The 23,154-nt window shown below is 37.4% G+C and overlaps 1 protein-coding gene across 2 annotated transcripts in view; it reads right to left on the reverse strand.

Moving 5' to 3' along the window:
• Positions 1-2,981: 2,981 nt before the first annotated feature.
• Positions 2,982-23,154, reverse strand: part of MED13 (mediator complex subunit 13) — a 65,441-nt gene continuing 45,268 nt past the window's right edge. The window contains exons 17-31 of one of the 2 annotated variants that reach the window (XM_044000397.1): positions 20,282-20,449; positions 19,849-20,072; positions 18,119-18,308; positions 17,078-17,570; positions 16,226-16,442; positions 14,840-15,031; positions 14,457-14,680; positions 13,850-13,873; positions 12,758-12,900; positions 12,186-12,344; positions 11,825-12,010; positions 11,095-11,243; positions 10,177-10,350; positions 7,634-7,734; positions 2,982-7,221 (exon numbers count right to left, since the gene is read on the reverse strand). In XM_044000397.1, the coding sequence (XP_043856332.1) occupies positions 7,089-7,221; positions 7,634-7,734; positions 10,177-10,350; positions 11,095-11,243; positions 11,825-12,010; positions 12,186-12,344; positions 12,758-12,900; positions 13,850-13,873; positions 14,457-14,680; positions 14,840-15,031; positions 16,226-16,442; positions 17,078-17,570; positions 18,119-18,308; positions 19,849-20,072; positions 20,282-20,449 (2,777 nt within the window). In that variant the 3' untranslated portion in view covers positions 2,982-7,088. The remainder of the gene's footprint in view (positions 7,222-7,633; positions 7,735-10,176; positions 10,351-11,094; positions 11,244-11,824; positions 12,011-12,185; positions 12,345-12,757; positions 12,901-13,849; positions 13,874-14,456; positions 14,681-14,839; positions 15,032-16,225; positions 16,443-17,077; positions 17,571-18,118; positions 18,309-19,848; positions 20,073-20,281; positions 20,450-23,154) is intronic. The other variant, XM_044000398.1, reaches the window with a different exon arrangement.

The raw sequence follows: 23,154 nt of genomic DNA on the forward strand, positions 1-23,154 counted from the left end.
GGTTTCTCTGAACTCCTCCTGCTCATCGTTTCTTACAGCACAATAGTACATTCATATACCACAACTTGTTCAGCCATTCCCCAGTTGATGGGCATCCCTATAATTTCCAATTCCTTGCCACTACAAAGAGCAGCTGTAAGTATTTTTGTACCCGTGGGTCCTTTTTTCCTTTTGTATAGGGATGTTTCTTTTGGAATGATTATCTGTCTCCTAGCTCAGGTAGTAGCCATGCCTGACTTTCCTGATATAGAATTCAACCTTCCCCTACTTCTTAGGTGTGTCCATCCTGATATAAAGTTTAAGCTTGCCAACTAGCTAAGTCCCTTAACACCTCGATTATGTCCTAAACCCACGTCATATGAAAAAATGCTCTAGAGAAATGCAAATTAAAACTGTGAGGTAACACACTTCAGTTATGGATTGGCTATGACAAAAAAGGAAAATGATAAATGTTGGTGGGGATGTGGAAAATTGGGACACTAACGCACTGTTGGGAGTTGTGAACTGATCCATTTTGGAGAGCAATTTGCAACTATGCCTAAAGGATTACAAAACTGTATATCCTTTTGTCCAGCAATAGCATTGCTGTATCCAAAAGTTGTGGTATATGATTGTAATGGGAATATTATTGTGCTATAAGACAGCATGATTTTAGGAAATTCTGGAAAAACATGAACTGATACAAAGTGAAGTAAGCAAGACCAGGAGACCATTGTACACATTAACAGTAATACTGTACAACTGCGAAGGGGCAGCTAGGTGGTGCAGCAGATAAAAGCACCAGCCCTAGATTCAGGAGGACCTGAGTTCAAATCCAGCCTCAGACATTTGACACTAGTTTTGTGACCCTAGTCACTTAACACTCATTGCCCCCCCCCTTGCAAAGAGACTGTGAATTAGCTATTCTCAGCAATACAATCACAAAGGATTCATGATGAAAAATGTTATCTGAATAGACTGAAGCACATTTTTTTCCATTTTTTGTCTTCTTGCACAAAATGACCATTATGGGAATGTTTTACATGATTGCACATGTATAACCTATATCAGATTGCTTACTTTCTCAGGGAGGGAAGAGAGGGGTGGAACTTTTTTTAAATGTCAAAAATTGCTTTTACATGTAAAAAAAAAGGGAGTAGGCATTCTTTTGCTTTCTTTATATCCCTAGCACTAAGCACAGTGCCCCTGACATAACAGGCACTTAATATTAACTGACCCTCTCTTATGTATAATTGGGACTATTAGATGGGTCGTAGGGACCAATTTTTAATTGGGGAGTGTTAGCTAGGTGGCTCGCCGCAATATTGGGGCAAGGAAGGAGACCTGCAGCCTCTCTCAAAACAGGATTTAACAAGAACGAACTTAAAAAACAAACAAACAGAATCAGTAGGATCAAGGGAAAGGAAATTATACCACCTGAACAACACCACTGCCCAGGAATCAGCTGAGAACATACAGTAGCGTCCTGTGGCCTTCCAGCTTCAAGTTAGAATGGCGGCAAACCTCCCTTCTTCCCAGCAGACCCCAGGCTGACCACAGCCCCCAGCCAATTGGCTGACCGGTCTGACAGTCACATGACTGCCCTCATTAGGCTGCCAATCATAAATTTGCTAGTCCCATGTAGGCATAGGCAAGTGGTGATGACATAAGGTGCCAGCGCCATGGCAATGGCTACAATCAGTAGGTAGAGCACCTTGCAGTTTGCAGAGCCCCAGGCCGGTGCCTGCACTGAGGTTTTTTTTTTTAAATTCTAGCCAAAAGATGGGGTCATAAAAACCTCAAATAACAATTCTTTACAGGGTATACCACGTTGCATATAGAAAGTTGAAATAGCTGGCTTTGTTGAACTGCTTGAGCTGAAAAGGGGAATGAATATATTTATTCTGAAATGGTTATATTTAAGATTTAAAAAAGAATTTGCACACTTTGAGCTTAAGAAAGTCTGAGCCATCAATGCATTCAATTGCAACTTTCCATGTTGCTTTTTTCAGGTTTCATGGAAATGAAATGCATCTCCCATTGTATGTCTACTTATTCATTAATGGGATTGTATTAAACATTGCTAGCAGTGACTCCCAGTTTTTCTACTACTCATTCCTTGAGCAGAGGGAGCTATACCCAACTGAAAAATTTCTGAAGTAAAGGAATGTTTAATTGGATTATAGTTACAAAAAGTATTTTTATTTGGATAAATAATCCCTTAGTAGCAAGTTACTCCGCTTTCAAGTAAAAATTACATTACAGGAATTACAGGAAGGTAGTTTGCAACTATAAGTGAATACAAAAAAAAAGCTTCATATTGCATTCAGTCATTTTTATTTAAATATATGGTACTGCAGAAGTGCAGAAATAACCAGAAGCAATGCAAATTGTCAGTGATCAAAAAATGATGTAAAACGTAGGAGGCAGCATTATCCACTGTATACTTTCCAATTTCAACATTACATACCTTTTGTTTTAAAGAATTACTAATTTAAAAAAATTCATTCATAGTAACTACCTCAATATGACAGCCAACAAATTCCAAGTATGGTCATTTGATCAGCTTTTTAAAAAAAGACAGAAAGAGTCCAAAGATTGGACATGGCTAATTTGCAGCATGAGTTAGAAACAACTGCATTTTCTTATGCCCCACACTTCATGTATGCAAAACACATTGGGCCAGTTCATTGAAATTAGAAACTGGAAGAAGGCTATGTGTTGATTCTAAATGATTTTACCTTCAACTAAATCAGGTAATGGTCTCGAACATATTTGAATGTACGTATATACAAACACAAATGTATATACATGTGACTTTAAAATCTAGAAGTTGTTTTCAAAACGAATACTTCAGAGATGGACAAGCTGTAAAATTGTTTTTAAGAACTTAAATACTTTCTAGAATGTTCCATTTATATGAAGTGTTACGAATAGCTGCTTCCTTATATTTGCATAAGAACTCGAGATAGAAACATGGTCAATAGAATGAGACACCACAATGAAGGCTTCATGAATAATTTATTCCATTTGAAGTTTTTTTCTTTTTCTTTTTCTTTTTTTTTTTTAAAAAGTATAAACCTTTTTTCATTTCCTCAATCACAATTTGTACAACTCAGTGTTTATGGCATTCGGCAGCAATAGTGTTTGTTCCTTATTCTCTTTTATCATGTTAAAAAAACACAATTGGACCATATTAAATGTCATTGCTAAATAAGAACTTAAAAACTCCCCTTATTAAAGTGACCCGGCTGTTGAGAGAGGGTTTATGATGCTGCTGACATGTCCAGTAATGATGTCACAATCTGCAATTTAAACCCATAACTTTAAGGTCCGCAAATCCAGTTTACCTTGAAATCTAAAGCTATTTTAAAACTTCATGAAAAAGTCAACATGAGGAGTATCTTAGGTCCCAAATCCAGTTTTGTTAGTTAATACTCCACTGAAAGAGAAAACACACAAATAAAAATCTGAACCAGAGTTCTGGGCCCACAAAAAAACCAAAAAGCAAATCCAGCTGATATATTTTGTCTTGGCAAACAAAAGTCAAGAACATTTTTACTTAATTTAGACAAACTAAATTCTTTAGAGGAAACCCAGACCAAAGCATTAACTTCTGTGTAACATTAAATGTATTAGACTGATATGCGATGCCATAGGTGGTTGTGTAGCAAATTATATGATGCAACAGCATTTAAAAACTTCCTTTTAATCTATTCAATTTGAACATTTTAAATAATGCGACATAGTATTTTGATATTACAGTATTAACATAGTGCTTGATTAAAGATCTGCAAATCTTTGTAGTAACACATTAAGTTAAAAAATTACCTCAGAAGGTAAATATGAAGACGAAAGGAGAATATTTTAATACAGTAATCTGTGCCATACTGACAATTGAGTACGAATACAGCTGAGGATATTTGACTAAGTAGTAAGAGCTTAATTTTAGTGGTTTCAGAAAAGTTTAGAAAGATTTAAAAATTACAGCTACTTTAAAATTTAAGGATTACACATAAGTACACTTGGTGGCCATCTGGCCAAACAATAAGGTGTACAGAAATTTATTCATACAGTGTTAATTCACAGTCCTGATAACTGAATGGCTTGCATAAGAAAAGTATGGCTAGATGTTTCTGACTGGCTGGAAGCAGACATTATGTAACTATCGCTTCAAATCCCCAAATACTGAACTTCCACCCTGCTTCCTAATGGACAACTGCACAGAACACAGATATGAGCACTGTAATGAACAAGGATTCAAGTTGTTGATGATCCATTGGTACAAACTAATATTTAGCTTGTACATTTAAAAAACTGCTCTTACCCATCTGTGACAGTTTTGTAGATAAGTCAGTATAATAAATTAGTCATTACCACCCTAGGGGTAGAATGTTAATCACTATTGAGAAAACTGATTCAACAGGTAAGAAATATTTTATTTAAAAGTAAGCCAAATAGGTTAACTTTAGCATGCTTCTTGCTGCTGCTGGTTTGAATGTGTCCATTGCCTGCAATGGATATCATGTCAAGCAGATCCATCATCCTGCATAAAAGTCTGAATTTCTGAAGTGGGTCTCCTGACCTTTCCTAATGGCTATTTATTATAAATTTGACTTTCAGTTGACATGTTGGGGGGGGGGGGGAGAGAGGAGAGAGAGAGGAGAATGGAGAACATTGGGAAGAAGAGAGGTGAAGAGATGGAATCAGCAAATCCTATGTTTGGGAAATATTTAGCCCATATAAATTGAACTGTTTATTATGCTCCCGGTCTTTTATATAGGAACCTGGTTCCTTCTTATGGCTACAAGTAGAAAAATCGCTGTCAAAGAGTTTAAAATTTACTTCTACCTGGTTTCAAGCTGGAGGTGTGTTCACTTCAGGCTAATAAATTTCAACAATGGAAATAGAGACAGTCATTGCTGAGTTTAAAATATAAAAGGGGTACTTTTGGAAATTCCAAATTAGCCTCTTTTCCCTCAAATCCCAGCCAAGTTTTTTAAAAAAAATTACAGAACAAAACATGCCCAACTGACTCAGTATTGTGTTAGCATAATTTAAAAATTAATGCAGAGATGTAATCTTTACACTTCAATATCAAAATAAGCTGACCATCTGGATTGCACTATTTTGAAGAAATGACTGAAAACCTTTGCCATCAATGGAACATTTTCTTTGTACAAAAACAAGAGTTGCTATTATTTTTATATACACAATTCAAAGAAGATAGGTTGTTCATATTAAAGTGATAATTCAGATAGTTATTTTGTATTTATGAAATAGGAGTTTCAGGGAAAAAAAAAAACAAATTGGAGTTTTGTAAGTAAATACAAGTGATTTTGTCCTTGTAGAGGATTAGTGAGTGCACTAACAGGAGTTTTACCAGACTGCTTCCGAGAAATAGGTAGACTAGGCGGCATTTTACGGAATCAAGTCAGTCCTACCTCCAAATCGGAGGCTACTGGGCTCTCATGTGAACAGCACTGTAGAAGGGATTTTCAAGGGAGTAGAAGGCTGCAAAACTGCAGCCATCATCTTGGCATGTGCAAAAAGGAAGGGGGGGTAGGGGGGTGGAAAGAGTTGTGATGAAGGAAGGGGTGAATTAAAGTCCCTCCAATTCAAGTCCCTTCTTTAGGGAGGTGAGAACCTCCTTGGCATGCACCTTCTCTGAGCTGTGTGATGAAAAAGTATGGACTCTAGTGTTTGGGACTGCCACCTCCAAACCAAGGAAATTCAATAAATAAAAAGGCAAAGGGAATCAGGTTTAAGAAGTTTAGAAAATGGTTATTTCACTAGTGGAATAGAGTCTGAATACCAGAATTCACTGAGAATCTATTTACACCACAGTTTGCTTACACGCACCCCCCCACCCCCATTCACACACCCACACACCCACGCATACCTGATCTTAACAAAAAAAACAACAACAACAAGAACAAAAAAAAAACAAACAAGAGTGACTGCTTTTAAAAATATTTGTAAAATGGCTAGAGCTGGGCTAAATTTCAACCTTATAGTAAAAACCCTGGAGATAATGTCAACAGAACATCAGCATGCCTAGATCTTGGCATTGAAACTGTGACTCACATGATGTTAAAAATTACTAATTAAACATCAGGATATCAGTATCAGGTAGCAAATATTTCATAAACACTAAATTTCTATTACTGGAAAAGGCCTGAAATATTAGTCATAGCCCTGAACCATAGTACAAAATATAACTGAAGAATTAAATTTATTCTCACTACAAGTTAAACCACCTAACAATATCACTTGTATATTGCCATCATGTTACTCTGGTAAAGGTGTGATATATAAAATGCTGTAAGACCCGGTACCTTTTCAATTTATAAACACAGTGAACTTCATTACTGTACATGTACTCTGCAACTACAGCTTAGCTGTAAATCCTCCACACACAATGGCATGGACATTAACCCCCCTCTATCCCCATTAAACTGTACATCAAGACAATACAAATTTACTGTCCCACCCACCCCCTTACAAAAAAATAATACTCTAAAAGCAACCCTACTGCAACTTTTAATTAAGACGATTACATATATTTTAGACCAATTGCTTTAAAGCAAGAAGGCAGTATAAACCTTCTAGGAAAATTTTTATAAAAGAGGTTAAGAAATATAAGACAATTTATACATTTAAAAACTTACAATAAATAAGATGCAGGCATTTTTGAATACTAGGTACTATAATCCAATACAAGAACATCTTGATGTTCTGAAGCCATATGCTGAACTCATTGTTCCTTGTGTCTCTTCTCCATGCTTTTAATATTCATTTAACATGACTGGGCACTATGGCTCATTACTTTCACAAATACTGTGACTGGAAAAAAAAAGGTTAATTTTTGCTACTAAAATGTTATAATACATTTTGTATGATCAATCATCATAATCCTAAAGAGTTCGGTATATAATCAGTGAAAAACAGTAGGGTTACAGCCCCCTCCCCCCAGGTCAAAACAATATTTGTTGAAGTAAGAAGAATGATACCCCATCACAAATGACTTGCACTGAGAAGATTATAACTTAGTCCTGCAATGAAATAAAATCCCTTTTCCTTGTTCTTTTCTTGCACAGTCCAGAAGATCACAGCATATTCATGATAAAGTTATATAACTGATTCAGCACCACAAAATGAATTGGGAGACATGACCGTCTGTCCTGGGTTGCAGGGTCACAGGTAAGCCAGGAGAGTGCATTATACTGTTCCAAAACAAACCTGAAAAACAAATAAACTTCATGAGTCATATTTCACTTGAAATGCAGTATTTAAAAATCATGCCATCTCTTTGAACTGAAGTTCAAAGCAATGTGAAATTAAGCAACAGGGGGAGAGAAGTATTCAAAAGCATCTTAAGCCTAGTTAGGGGGCAGGGGGAAGGGGGAAGAAGTACTTAATCTGAGTCATCCAAAAGTTTCCTTTATAAAGGGTCTTCTACATGAACTTCCAAAACCAAAACTCCCTTAAACAAAATTTAAATATATAAAGTCACTAGAGGAAAATAAAATTTCTACTTTAATGGAAAAGGCAGCTAGGTGGCGCAGTGGATAAAGCACAAGCCTTGGATTCAGGAGTACCTGAGTTCAAATCAGGCCTCAAAAAACTCAAAAAAGAAAAGAAAAGGCAATACCTGAGGACATCTGAAGTCTGATTTGAGTCAAGTGGGTGGGAGTGTTTACTGTGAAGCAGCTCATCTGATTGCACTGAAGGCACATGGAGGTGCAAAGAGGCCTAGGAAAGAAAATGCAACAAAACTGATTTGAAGAAAATTAATTGGCTTTGTGTTTATTCTTCTGTATTGAAATATATTATTAAATAATAATGTTTATTATATACAATTAATTGGAGTTGCTAAAAGAAAAAAATGCTTGGTTTCCTCATGTGGCATGATGAGGAAATTGAGATGCCATCTTTTTATTTGCTTCTTTTCCCAATCATAAGGCAACCAGTTTGAACAAAGATTTCTGTAATTTTATAATGATCAACTTGCCTAGATCTTTAGCTTCAAAATGTACTGTAATGATCACTAGAGATCAAATCTCAAGTACAATATTTTTAATCTTCCAGGAGATGACCCACTTTTGTTTTCAAGTCAATAATGCCATATTACGTAGATTTATTTATTGCCCAGGGCCCTGAACCTGGAAGGGGTGGAAAGAAAGGGTACAACCTAAGAAAACTAACATTAAAAGTAAAGCTCTAATTTATTCTGAACCAAGAGTGCTGACATTGTCACTAAGGATTACTAGAAGAAGATAGATATGTTACAATCCTACAGGTAATATTCAATGCAAATAAATTTCAGCATACCAAAAGAATCTGAATAGTTTCTTGGTGGTTGTTACATTGCATTCTAGAGCTCAAATCCATTAGGTCAAGGATTCTTAAATTTTTTTGTGTCATAGAAACAAAGGAACAATTGTTTTGAACTAAAACCATATATAAAATAAATTTCTTAAAATGCTGGTACTAGATGTAATGAGAACCAAATAATGGAGGCAGGGGAGGGGAATGATTCATAATGAAACTCAATATGGGAGCTATCTAGGTATGACACTGGCTAATTTTGATGAAAATAAAGAAAACAAAGCAGCTATTATTTACCCTTTTTAAAAAGTGTAATGCTAGGGGCAGCTAGATGGATAGTGGAAAAATAGATGGAAGTGTAATGCTAGGGGCAGCACAGTGGATAGAGCACCAGCCCTGGATTCAGGAGTACCTGAGTTCAAATCAGGCCTCAGACACTTGACACTTACTAGCTGTGTGACCCTGGGCAAGTCACCCCAATTGCCTCACTTAAAAAAAAAAAGTGCGCTGCTATATACAGCTGAAAGGAATATGAATGGATGATATCTGTAAAGCACTTTTTTTTTTTTGCTTTTTTTTTTGCTTATCCTTGTTTTTTGTGGGGCAGGCAGGGTGGGGTGGCTTATGTCTGGGGCCATATTTGGGCTCAGGACCTCCTGGATGCAGGGCTGGTGCTTTGTCCACTGTGTAGAGGAATGCACTGGAAGAATGGGAAATGGAGAGGTGGAATGTAGTAACATAGCTTACATAAAAAGAAAGAAGAAAAAGCTTATAGAGTGGAGGGGAAGATGGGGAAGGACTGGGAGTGAGTGAGCCTTACTCTCATCAAAATTGGCTCAAAGAGGGAATTACATACACACTCAAGTGGGTATAGTAATATATTTTGCCCTGAGGGAAAAGTGAGAGTGAGGGGCAGCTAGGTGGCACAGTAGAAGCACAGGCCCTGGATTCAGGAGGACCTTAGTTCAAATCTGGCCTCAGACACTCAGACACCAAAAAAAAAAAGTGGGAGGGGAAGGGGATAAGGTGGGAAAGGCAAAGGAAGGGAGGGCAGATTGGGAGAGGGGGCAGTAAAAAGCATAACACTTTTTTTGTTTGTTTTTTAGTGAGGCAACTGGGGTTAAGTGACTTGCCCAGGGTCACAAAGCTAGTAAGTGTTAAGTGTCTGAGGCCGGATTTGAACTCAGGTACTCCTGACTCCAGGGCCAGTGCTCTATCCACTGTGCCACCTAGCTGCCCCAAAGCATAACACTTTTGAGGTGAAAGAAGATGGAAAATAGAGTTAATATCAAGGGGAGGGAATAGGCTGGAGGGTAATACAGTTAGCAATACAGTTGTGAAAGAAATGAGCAGGATGCTATCAGAAGGATGTATGAAAAATGCAAACCAGAGAAAGAACTGTTAGTTCCTTTTTCTAAAAGAGTGCCAAGCCTGGAGGTAGAAATCCTGAGTCTAAATATGACACCATTATTTAGAAACTGCTTTAAAAATCTTTGCTGTGACTGGGTATGGGTGGCATTTGCCACCATGAGGAATGTGAAGATAATGAGTCGGCCACCAATAATTAGGCATCAGTACCCAGTGTCAAAAAAATAAATGGATTAAAAAATTTTATGTTGCAAAATATGGTAACCCCACTCGTGGATGTGTTAGTAAATGTTTTAATTGGCTTCTCATTCCCAAAATATATGTAGTACACACATTTAAATTTAATCTGCATTAACATTTTTTTATCCTTTTGTTCAAGTTCTCATGCTTGCAATGAAAATTTAACCATCAACTCCCACCCTGTAGTCTAGCACACTTCTGTCCCTATATCCCAAATGATCAATTAACATTCCATAAAAGGCAAAAAAAAAGTAATACCTTAAGAAAGAGGGGACACTGATGTTGTGCTTGAGGACATGCTGACCAAAACCAGTCAGGTAATGGACCCGCTTTGGCAGTTGATACAAAGTAACCAAGAGCCAACGGTTGCTGAAGAATATTTGTTACTTCATCATGAGATTCTGTTGAAAGCAGCCGATCTGTACCTTGACCCTTTAGAATGGACAAAAGAAAACTGAATTTCTCTGAGAATAACAAAGAAACAGCTACATAAAAACAATATGATTTATGATGTTTGCTGTGGCTCTTTGGATTGCATCTGGGAAACTGTCTAGTACATGTAACAATATGAAACACTCCTCATCATAAACTCCAACCCTTTGAACATTTTCCTGTTGATGCCATATGGTTTGATTACTCAGAGACTATAAGGCTAAGATTCCAAAGTGCCAAAAAGGCAGAAATGCTGTATATGGGCAGAAGGAAGCTATACAATTTTGCTTATGGCATGAGAAATAGCACAAAGAAACTAATGAAATATGACTGGAAAAGAAGATGTGGCAAGAATGAAGTATAACATATAGACATCCCGAGTGCTGTTCTGAGAGATACAGAATGTAAAGATGCTTCTATGCATCTTGTGTAGATTATGTGAAAACAATCACATGTAGCAGAAGTCACAAAATGACAGATTTACAGTGTTATTATAAAATATATATTTTCACTTATGGATCATGTGAATTTCTTTTAATCTGATAAGATTACCTATTAAAATTTACAAAATTTCAGTAATTTCGGTATTTGAAAGACTATCCTGGGCATCTGAGAAAGTCTACTATACCATTAGTATTAACATTAAAATTTTAAACAAATGCTTGTAACTTTTCCTTAGCACTATGAGAAGAATGAATAAAAAACAAGTCTGTTATCCATATGGCAAACTATTACAGTGGTTACCTTGCCAGCATCACCTCCATGAGGATAATGAGATCCTGGAGAATGGACAGGGGACCCAGTTGGGGATGCAGGAAGGATATTGATGATGTCAGGGTCAAGATCATCTCCTGTGTCTAATAGATCAAAAATACCTATTCCATCAGCTCCATCTGTATAGAAAAAACAGGGGGGGAGGAAAATCATAAAAATTCCATACTTGTTTTTTTCTAGAAATATCTAGGGGCAGCTAGGTGGGTAGTGGATAAAGCAGTGGATTCAGGAGGATCCAAGTTCAAATCCAGCCTCAGACACTTGACACTGGGCAAATTACTCATTGCCCCACAAAACAAAACATCAGATAATAATCAGATAACATCTGGTTATCTGATCCTAGGCACTTAATATTTCAAGTTTTCCCATTTCTGGAAAATGGGGACAATAATACCATCCACCTCACTAGATGTGATCAAATGAGATATTATATGTAAAAATAAACATAAGAAAGCTCTATATAAATGTTGATTATTATCACATACCTATAATATAGAACACATTTAAGCAGACTCAGGTCTTCACTATGAAAAGGTGAGGTAACCACTCAAACTTACAGTATCTACAGATTGGGGCCTATTTATATGCATTTTGTGTTTATACAGTTATCCCTTCCAAATCTCAGGGGTTAGGGGTGTGATAGATTTTTTGACCCTCCCTTCCTACCAGAGAAGAAGTCTGATTGTTTTCTTTTTCTTACCGTTGTTTGTATTGAAAGCCAAGTCCAAATTCTCAGTGGTGTAAGTGGCTGAAGCTACTTGCACAGAAGCAGAAGTAGGGAATACAAGTATATGAGTGCACGATGTATCCTGTGGGGTATTGAGCTGAGATGTCTGCATGTTTAGAGTGGTACTTCGTCCAAATACAGATCCTGTTGACACAGAATCTGAAAGAAAACCATAAAATTTTCTCCATTAGCAAAAAGCAGAACAGTCTCATAACATAACGGTATTCCAAAAATCTTTATGTAATTTTAAACTGTGCACTAAGACTTTTTGGACACTTATAAACTTAATGACAGGAAAGTAGTAAAGAATTCAAATATAAGCAAGATATCTAACCTGGCATAATAACAAAAGATCCTTGAGGCTCCATTGCTACCAGGCAAGCACTAAGAATGCTTGGAGAGTCAGCAGCAGATATACCACACATCCTACACATATCTTTTAGTCTTTTACTAAGAGACTGCAGATTGCGGCGACTCAGCAAACAACTCCAATCTGTGGGTATTAACATTCAAGAAACAGTGTGCAAGCAATGTATCAATGATTATAATATTAACTTGAGTAATAAAATTTACAACAAGGAAAAAAGAAGCATTTAATGGGTTAATTCATTACTCTAAAACGAAGGAGCTAATAACCCGAACTTGGTATGGTCTTATCATTCTTATTATTATTATTTTATCTTGGAGTGTGTCTACCCAATTTCTAAGGGATGTTTGAAAGTAGGAACCTGCACAAATGCTGGTGGGTGAGTTAAAAGTTAAAAAACAGTAACAACAAGCCCAAAGTGGAATACTACATGAGCAAATTATAAGGGGGAAAAGCCTTTCCATCTTATATTTTGGGATGTAAAGGTGAATTGTTACTTTAATTTGAAGTTTTTAAAAAATTAGAAACCGAATTTTTACCTTTTAATTCTCCATGCCCTATTCTTCCTAAGCGACCAATTACAACTCTCCATGGTAAAGAACTCATCTGTATAAGCCCTAAACACCATTCCCACAGTTTCTGGAGACCAAGTCTTCGAGCAGAACATTTTTTCCTACGAGTTCTATGAGGGACAAATGAAAAGAAATAGTTGTTGAAAACAGTGGAAAAAAACCTTATTCTTATTCAATAACCATTGTCAAAAAACTATTTGAATTAAAGTTGTATAGAGTAAGAAGATGGAGAAAAAGTCATGTTAAAAAATCTAACTAAAAGTGGCTGGTTCAGATGGTCAAACTTGAATTAACAAAAACTTGCATCCAGAATAGCTTTCATACTATTGTTTTCTTCTGTTTTATCTAATATGAATGTGCATATACAATGAATGCATACCTACGGAACACATCAACACATCCACAACCAAACTTACTTTCTTTCCAAGCCTTAATTAATTAATTAATTAACCTATAGGCCAAATTCCTTTACCACAAACTTCAGGGAGCTGTCAGTATAATTTCTTCCCCCCCCCCCCTTTTTGGTGAGGCAATTGGGGTTAAGTGACTTGCCTAGGGTCACACAGCTAGTAAGTATTAAGTGTTAAGTGTCTGAGGCCAGAACCAAACTCAGGTCCTCCTGACTCTAGGGCTGGTGCTCTATCCACTGTGCCATCTAGCTGCCCCCAGTATAGTTTTTGTAAACTATATTGATATTTCTTTTGAATAGTAGTATCCTCATCCAAAACAACACTCTAAACAATTGCTCAGTTAGAGGAACATGTCAGCACTTGAATGTCAAGGGTAAGTTGTATAGCCTCAGAGGTTATAACAAGAAAGCCCACAGAATCAACTGCAATAAAATGAGACTGTTAAGAAGAGGATTTTGATTTTCTATTTTTAACTCTGGAGCTCAGCAGAGTACTTCATAAACAGTAACAATGAATACTTCATTCCACTTATTCAATAACACAATAGAGATAATAGATTCCCAGTCAGAGCAGAGACAGAGACAGAGTTTGGCCCAGTGTCCACACAGCAAAAGATATGGAAGCAAAGGACCTAAGTTTAAAATCTCACCTTTGAACCGTATTATCTTTGGGACTTCAAGTTACAAATGTGTCATGGAAAAAAAAAAAAGAAACCATAGGTAGATTTTATAATAAAACCATTAAGTATAAAACAAAAGTGGCATTTCTAAATAACCAGATAAAAACAAAAAAAAACACATTTGACTGCATTATTCCTTACTAACCTTGTGTCATTGTGAAACTGAGGCTCAGAGAAATTAAGTGACTTACCCATGTTCATATAGCTAATAAAGACTGGAAGCTGGATTTGATTTTATTTAAAATGACTAAAAATAAAACCATTTTAAGTTTGTTCATTGTGTTAGATATGCATCCTAATGAAGTTCATGTCTATCTACCTTCCTATGAAGCCTAGCAAAGTGGTGAGAATACAGTATCTAGAAATGCTTACGGACTTATTAGCTAAATTTATATACAGAACTAAGATATACTAATAAAGAAAAAAGGTTAAGTGAAAACACTAAAATATGGGTTTTTGCTTTAGTTTCTCTTGGACAAACTAAAAAAAAAACCCTTGGAAATCTGAATATTTAATAAGACTATTATATTCTCTTCTATAAAAGTTCAAAGACCCACACTTAGTGAAATTTTATTACCTGTTTGGAACATTAATATTAATGATGCAAGTTTCTAATAATTCTCCATATAGATCTGTGGATGATGCAAGAAGCCACCTTTGATCATGAGATAAACAGTAGCCCACAAAAAGTACATTGTATTTCTGTCCAGCTTCTCCAAATGTTTCTCCTAGTTCTGTCTGTTTGTCCTTCACAGGGGCCAGAATAAAAGGAGGAGTATAAAGCCGAATACACTCTGGTCTCTGTAAAACAGGAAAATGAGGTACTAAAATGCCATCATAAGATATAATTTTAATGATGACAATTTGAGTTTTTAAAAAACCCCACAAGATAATCAGGAAATGAAAATGATATGATAAAGGATTTTTCTTATACTTTGCTTGCTCAAGAAAAATACTCACATCAGGACTTTTAAGGGCAGTTTCCATCGCTAAACCTGGCCCAAAGCCAGTTAACGTTTTTACATTGGTTGATGTTGGAAGTGGTCTCCGACACTGGGTAAAGACCGAAAAAGCCAAAGATTTTAAATGCTGGGTATAGATCTGTCTATCTTCATGTTTCACAGGTTGTAGCAGGTATTGACATGGGACAATCTAGAAATTGCAGACAAATAATGTTACAAATGCTGCGTTTGTAATCCAAAGGACAGATTATGTTGTAGGTCAAATATATGCAACTGATATTCTGGCAAAATGTTAAACTCAATTACTGATATAGAACCAAAGTAAATGATAAGGCAAGTGTTTTCCCAAACTACTTGGCCACAGAACACTCTTAGTCTTGAAATATATTGATGAAACCCATAAATGATGGTAACTGCTGAGGGAAGACAAAGGAATGTGGAGAGAAAAAAATCACAATGCAGGTGAAAGGAAAAGCTACGGTTTGTCACAATGAAGGAAGGAGGGGCGATGCCCCACCCCCATGAGTGCTCACCACTCTCTGGTTCCTCTACTTCTTCCCCTATTCCAGGTACAACAAATTGTTCTGTCCTCCCCCTGGCTCCAACCGGTCTCAGGAACAAGGCTACACATTGAAGATGTCAGTGACCATTTGGAGCTAGCATGGATGTTCTCATGGAACCTTATTCGCATTCACATGTGCAAAACCAGGATTCCATGGAACCCAATTTGGGAAATGTGACTATAAAGTATAGCTTTAAAAAAATGAAGCTTCCTATAATATTTTCTTATCTAGTTTTTGATATCTAGGGATTTTGATAAAACAGTCAACCTGGATAAAAATCAAAGGCTCTGAGTTTAAGAACTACCTAAAAGAGATCAGTTCTGAGTGAAAAAATTCCAACAGTTTAGTAGTATCAGCTTACCCCAACTTATAGCTACTTCTGGTATAGTTTAACAGACAACCTGTTTTTAAACTTGTGTGTATAACAGAAGTCAATTATTTCTCCCGCTTTGTTACTCCCTACCCCCAACCCTGTAAGTACCATAGACCTCAATTACTTCCATATAACTTTCCCTTTGTTTCTGAATGGACAAGGTGAATGAAAGCTATCCAGATTGCCATGTCAATTACCTTTGTCCAGTAAGTATCAGATGGAAAATATTAAAATACACAAATCCTACATTATCATTACCTCACACATACATACTCTCTCCCTCTCTTCCTGTCTGCTCCCACATAATCAAGCTGCTACTGCTGCTAGACAGACATTTTAGAAAATGGACTTAATCAAGAATATCTATTAAACTGTCCTCAATTTTAACTCAATTTACCCAAACACCAAGCTATTTCACACAATCTTAAATAGAATACGTCACTCTTACCTGTACAGAAACAGTACTCTTGAGGTGAGGTGGAAGCGTTTGGACCATTTCCAAGAAACATCTAAGTAGACCCAAGGTCCATATGTTAGGATTAGAGCTCTCATCTTTATTTTCATATGTAAAAGGATCAACTATGTAAACAACAATTGCAGGTGGATAAGTGATTGCATGTGAATCACCATCTGTTGGGATTCCTACTTTATCCCGATCCATAGTGCTGCAATTCAAAAAGAAAAGACAATTTAGCAGTTAGCTAACAGTCAATAAGCTTTTAAAAAGTGCCTATTGTTGTGCCAGGGATGACAAATCATGCTATTAAGGGGATACAAATTTTGAAAGACAAGGCTTTCTAATCTCTTTCTAAGAAAAGGTAAGATTTTACAGGTACTTGAAGATCACAAAGACAGCAGAGTGGAGGAGGACTAGAGTAGGGAGAGACTTGTGGCAGGAAGATTTATCAGGAAGCTACTGAAATAATCCAGGCCTGAGGTGAAAAGTTCCTATACCAGGGTGATGGCAGTATCAAAGGACAGAAGGGGGAGTAAAAAAGATGTAGAATCAAAGGACTTGACCACCAATTGGAAATTGGAATGGGGTGGAAGTGCGGAAGAGTAGAAACAAAGGAGAGGAATTGAGGATAACATTTAAGTTAGTAGCCTGGTGATGCCTTCATTGTTAATAAAGTTAGGAAGATGGAGAAGGCTTGGAAAGAAAGTTTGGTTGTGGATGTGTTGAATTTAAGAGTTTAAAGGGTAGAATAAGTAGATCAGGGAATAATTAGCAAAGAGAAAATTGAAGAGTTTTATGTGTGTAAATTCCCAAGGAATTCTCATTTCCAATAAATGTTTTTACCTTTCAGACACTTCTGGATGTGGCTGAGTTGGACCAGAGGATGCCTCTGCAGAAACCCCAGCAGTCGGTAGAGTTGGGGGCTGTTGCCCTGATAACTGGGCATTCTGAACAGTGGCTGCTTGTGTAGACATAGATCCAGCAGAAGCATTGTTCATACTTCCAAATGGTGGAAAGGAAGCTTGTTTATTGGTTGCCATTCCACTGCTTATGTTGGTGGTGGTGGTGGTGGTGGTGGAGGAGGTGGTGGTGGTGGTGGTGGAGGATGAAGTTGTAGTCAACGTAGAATTAGTTGTGGAGACAGCAGAAGACACAGAGCTACCTGAAGTCATGGTCATAGTGCTGCTAGTTGTTGTTGCTGGGGTGCCAGAGGGAGTGTTTGAATTCCCAGTATTTGTCCCCTGAGGTGGAGTAGTGAGAGACTGATTTGTGGGGACAACCAAATTTGGCTGGGAAAGTAAAGAGCTATCCAATGGCTGGGAAGCAAGGTAAGGACCTAAAGGCAACAGAGCACATGGTATATTTAATTCTTAATTTTCAATGGTCTCTCTATTATGTTAATAAGTCTAATTAATCTTTTTTGTAATAAGTATTAAGCATCTAAAATGTGCAAGAGAACATGCACAAAAATTTTCACCAACAGTTCAAAGGCTTACCACATAGAGAAGTGACAGGACTTTGATTTAAGGCTAGGAAGGTCACTGCTATAAACTATAAAAGCACCCTTTAATGAAGTCCTTTCATTCTCTTGGATATTTGTTGGGTAAATATGTCACCTTTTAAAAAAATTCATTTTCATGGTGATGAATTCTACATTAAAATAGTAATAGTTTATACTATTTTCAGAGTAAACACTGAATTCTAAGATGTACAAGCTTAAATCTTTGATTTCATTCATAAAGTTACTAACCTTGAGTTATAAGTAAAAATCCTTCATGTTTTTCAGGCCCAATAATGAAAGAATGCATGCCACATATCTGAATAGTTTGTAATTCCCAAATAATTCCCTTTCCACCATCCCCTGCAGTAATATAAATTCAGTACCCAGGTCGTATTTGCAGACTTGTGCATACAGCTTGAGTTTAGAAAATGCTTCATTGTTGCCATCAGCTGCCTGAGAAAACCATTCAGTTACCAACTTTTCTGAATGTTTCTTTGAAGCAGTAGATCCAACTTTCATGATCCCATCAGGCAATGATCGTGAAATGGGTCTATGTTGTCCTAATCGACAGGACTACACAAGAGAACAACAAAACTAGTGAATTCATCATAGCATATACAGAAACTTATTTTTTGAAAACATCTGTTAAATATAAAGAAAGGGCATCCCCCCTCACATACATTTTCTTAAATACCGTTTAAAGGGGGGGGGGGGGGGCGCACGCAGCTAGGTGGCGCAGTGGATAAAGCACTGGCCCTGGATTCAGGAGTAGCTGGGTTCAAATCTGGTTTCAGACACTTGACACTTACTAGCTGTGTAAACCTGGGCAAGTCACTTAACCCCCATTGCCCCGCAAAAAACCCCCCCAAAAAACTAAATACCGGGACAGCTAGGTAGTGCAGTGGATAAAGCATCCACCCTGGATTCAGAAGAACCTGAGTTCAAATCCGGCCTCAGACCCTTGACACACTGTGTGACCCTGGGCAAGTCACTTAACCCTTACTGTACCTCGCCAAAAAAATAATAACAATTGTAAAATTGTAGGTCAAAGTCCCAGCATTATAACTAAAACTCTTTGGGATATTATTCTTGGCAAAGATACTGGAATGGTTTGCCATTTCCTTCTCCAGCTCATTTGTCAGTGACTAGCCCAGGATCACAAAGCCAGTAAGTGTCTAAGGCCAGATTTGAATCCAGGAAGATAAATCTTTCTGACTCCAGGTCCAAAACTTTCTCCACTATGCCATGTAGTATTGCAGGGCAGCTACATATATAGCATATAACTTTTTTTTTTTTTTTTGGGGGGGGGGGGGGGGTGTTGGTAAGGCAATTGGGTTTAAATGACTTGCCCATAGTCACACAGCTAGTTAAGTGTTAATCCAGGGCCGGTGCTCTATCCACTGTACCACCTAGCTGCCCTGGAGCATATAACCTTAATGAGAGTCAATGCAGATAAAGGGGCTGAGCCTGGAGTCAGATGTGTTTTTATTAAGTCCTCCCTCTGATATAACAGTAGCTGTATGACAATGGACAAATTATTTGGCTTCCCCAGTAGCTTAGACAACTGAAACTGAAAAATTTAAGATGGCCTAAGGAGACAACACTAATAACTAGAAGGAGCATTTTCCCTAATACATGAAACCTGAATTTAACCTTAAAGTTAAAATGCTGTCCAGGTAATAGCAAGAAGGTCATTGACATGGGCGAAAAGTTTTTTTTCATTGAAATGAATAAGGAATAAATGCAAAACAGTTTTAAGAGAGAAGGCACTAGCAAGTGAGGGAACTAGGGGAGAGGTAACAGGAAGAGAGAGAGAGAAGAAAGGAATTCACTGAGCTAAATATTAAAGGAAACCAAAAATTGCAAGATGAAAAGATGAGATGAGAGTGCATTGTAAACAGAGGGATAGCCAGAGCAAAGGTGTGGAAATGGGACAAAATGTGCACAAAGTGGCAAGTAGGTTTAGTAAGACTCAGTGTGTTGACAACACCTGACCACTTTGGGATCAATAGCACCACATCTTAATTGAGACATGGGTCTGGTAGGTTAGGTTTACACAGCAGCACAAAGATAAGATTTAAAAATCCCATACCTCTTACTTTTTAACACATACCTCATATATTGCAGTAAGATCTCTAAAAAAGGTTTTTGCTCCATTCAGAAGGGCTTCATTCTCTGGACATAGTACAACATATGCTATATCTCTTTGAGATCCATAGGGTTCTAGCATCAGCCTCTCCCAATAAGGCAAGGCAAATGGAGAGAGCACCAGAAAATCATAATCATATCCCAACAAAAATGTGGGAATTGGCAGTGGTTCTGGGGACTCATCAGTTCCTTAAAAAAAAAAGTGCATTAAGAACATATGCATAAGTAGAAGAAATTGACTGCTTACTTAATATCAATGAACAAAACTAAGAAGTTACTTGGGTTTACTTACAGCTTTGAAAAAATTTTTATTAACAATTTAAATAAAGGTACTCAGAAAAGACCATAGTAATTTTAAGACACTTAGCCAAATCAATAATTTCATACATGTTATTTACCATATGAGCCTCGGCCAGCCATTTTATGAAACTGTTGCCAAGTAAGAGGACCTTGTACTCCCCAAGATCTCACTGTTCGTTTTTTCTGAATGGCATCTTGAAGTATTGGCTGAAGGGACAAGAGCATTTGAAGGATGTCCTGTGAACACTGCATGCTTGTATCCATAGCTATAAGGATACAAAAAAAATAATCTCAGCTCTATGATATCAAGTCATTAAATCCAGCAGAATCATTCCCTATCATGAATATTTAAATTTTAGAGAGCCTGTTTCTGCACAGAATTAGACATGCATCTTCTAAGGTCCTATAACAAAAAAGCAACTCCTATGATTCTGATATTTGATAAAATTGAAGAGTACAAGTTGTTCTTACATTGCATAATTGTTACTCAAAATAATTTCTTTTCAGAGGCAGCTAGGTGGCGCAGTGGATAGAGCACCGGCCCTGGAGTCAGAAATACCTGAGTTCAAATCCGGCCTCAGACACTTGACACTAGCTGTGTGACCCTGGGCAAGTCACTTAACCCCAATAGCCTCACCAAAAAAAAATAAAATAAAATAAAATGGTTACATATTAATCTTGTTCATAAATCAACAGTTCTAGTAAAAAAAGGTCTACATGGAACCAAGATGGTGAAGGAAAAGGCCCACATGCCAAGAGTAGAGACATTAATTTTAACCTGGATTTTGGAATTCTCTTGTGATACAATTTTTTCTACACTATCTTCATGAAAAATAGCTAACTCTATGAAGTATAAGTCAAATTTTTTGTTATTCAGTTATTCAGCTACTGGTCAGTTAATCTATAAGATTATCCCATGTGCCTGGTTTTGTTTTGTGACCTGCCCTTCATTACTTTGATCACAATTGCTAACTTGGAGTTAGAGACTGGTCTTCCACCTCTCAAACTTATTTAATTATGTGAAAAATCAGGGCGGCTAGGTGGTGAAGTGGATAAAGCACTGGCTCAGGATTCAGGAGTACCCGAGTTCAAATCTGACCTCAGACACTTATTAGCTGTGTGACGCTGGGCAAGTCACTTAACCCCAATTGCCTCAATTATGTGAAACAGTGAATTGGGTGGTACTAATTTGATGAGATTTTCTTGAAAACTTACTTGGACATGGATGGTTATATGAGTGGCCAAGAATAAAATAAAATAGCTGCAATGAGGTTGTAGAATAGAAATTTCCACCATCACTACCCATTCAATTTCAGTTCCCCACCTCCATAGCCATGATTTATTTCTTCTCCTTGTACTCTTCTCTCCTAACTAACTAACAACTAACTCAAAATATTCCAGGACCTCCCAACCAAAAGCCTAGTGACTAGCCCATCTCACAGAGCTGGTATGTGTGACCTCCAGGAGGTCACTACATTTCTGAGACTAATTCTCTATGGCAAGCCAACACCTCTGTTCCAAATAAAACAATTTAAAATGGACTATGAAAAAATTAAGTCTTGGGAATCATTAACAAGCTAAACCAACTCAAAAGGCAATTCAAGGTCTACATTTTGAAATGGTTTTTCTTTTTTGGTAAATGTTAGTAGCTTTTAATCACAGACAATTCCTGAGGCATATTGTTTTGTTTTGCTTTTTTTGCGGGGCAATGAGGGTTAAGCGACTTGCCCAGGGTCACACAGTTAAGTAAATGCCAAGTCTGAGGTTAGATTTTTTAACTCGGGTCTTCCTGAATCCAGGACTAGTGCTTTACCCAGTGTACCACCTAACTGCCCTGCCCAGGCATATTTAAAAAAAAATATTTAATTATTTATTTTTTTGGTGAGGCAATTGGGGGTTAAGTGACTTGCCCAGGGTCACACAGCTAATGTTAAGTGTCCACTGCACCACCTAGCTGCCCCTCAGAGGCAAATTTTTAAATACTTTCTCCAAAATTTCTAATGATATCTTAACTATTAATCAAACTCCTCAATCCTTATCCATACTGATCTGAAGAACACCTATTCTCTCCATATTGAGTACTGATGACACAACTTTTTCTTCTTTTACCTCACCAGCTTTCATGAGTTTTAATGATTACACACACAAACACACCCCTCTCCAGTCAGACTATTCCCTCTTTGGTGTCCTTGGCTGCAAACTCCCACTAATTATTATGGTGGTATTTTACTTGATCTACTACAGTGATCTAGTTATCAATCTAGTTATCCTGCCCTACTCTCTCTACTCGCATTCAGACATCCCAAACTGGATGTCCAGTAGGCATCTTAAAATCAACATATTAAAAACTACCTCCTACTTAAAAATGCCACTCCTACTTTTCCTGTCATATAGAGGGCAACACCATCCTCCCAGCATCCTAGGCTGGGGAACCTAGGTGTCATCCTTGACCCCTCACTGCCTCTCACCATCACCCATCACCCCCAATCCAATCCAATCTGCTATTAGAGCCTAATGATTCCACCTTCCTTGATGGTACTTCATCTTATACACCTGGATTACTATAATAGCCTGTGGGTGTCTGCCTACCTCAAAATCTCTCCCCACACCAATCCAACCTTCATTCAGCACAGATTGAACCATGTCACCCCCCATGCTCAAAAACCTGCAGTAGCTTCCTATGATTTCTAGGATCAAATAAAAAATAAAGTGCTTTATATAACCTATTCTTCTCTGTCCATCTTTCCAGTACTCTTTATACCTTACATCCTACCACATATTCTTCAGCCTCCTGGTTGTTCCACAGACAAGACATTCATTTCACAGGTCCAAGTATTTTTTGTTTGTCCTCCGTGCCTGGAACATTTTCCCTCCTAGTCTCTACTTACTGCTCCTTCAACTACTGGCTAACATCCCATCTTCTCTAGAATTCAACCCTCTGAATTATCGTGTCTCCCCTCCATTTCATTTG

The sequence above is a fragment of the Dromiciops gliroides genome, chromosome 4, assembly GCF_019393635.1.
Source record: "Dromiciops gliroides isolate mDroGli1 chromosome 4, mDroGli1.pri, whole genome shotgun sequence".
Lineage (NCBI taxonomy): Eukaryota > Metazoa > Chordata > Mammalia > Microbiotheria > Microbiotheriidae > Dromiciops > Dromiciops gliroides.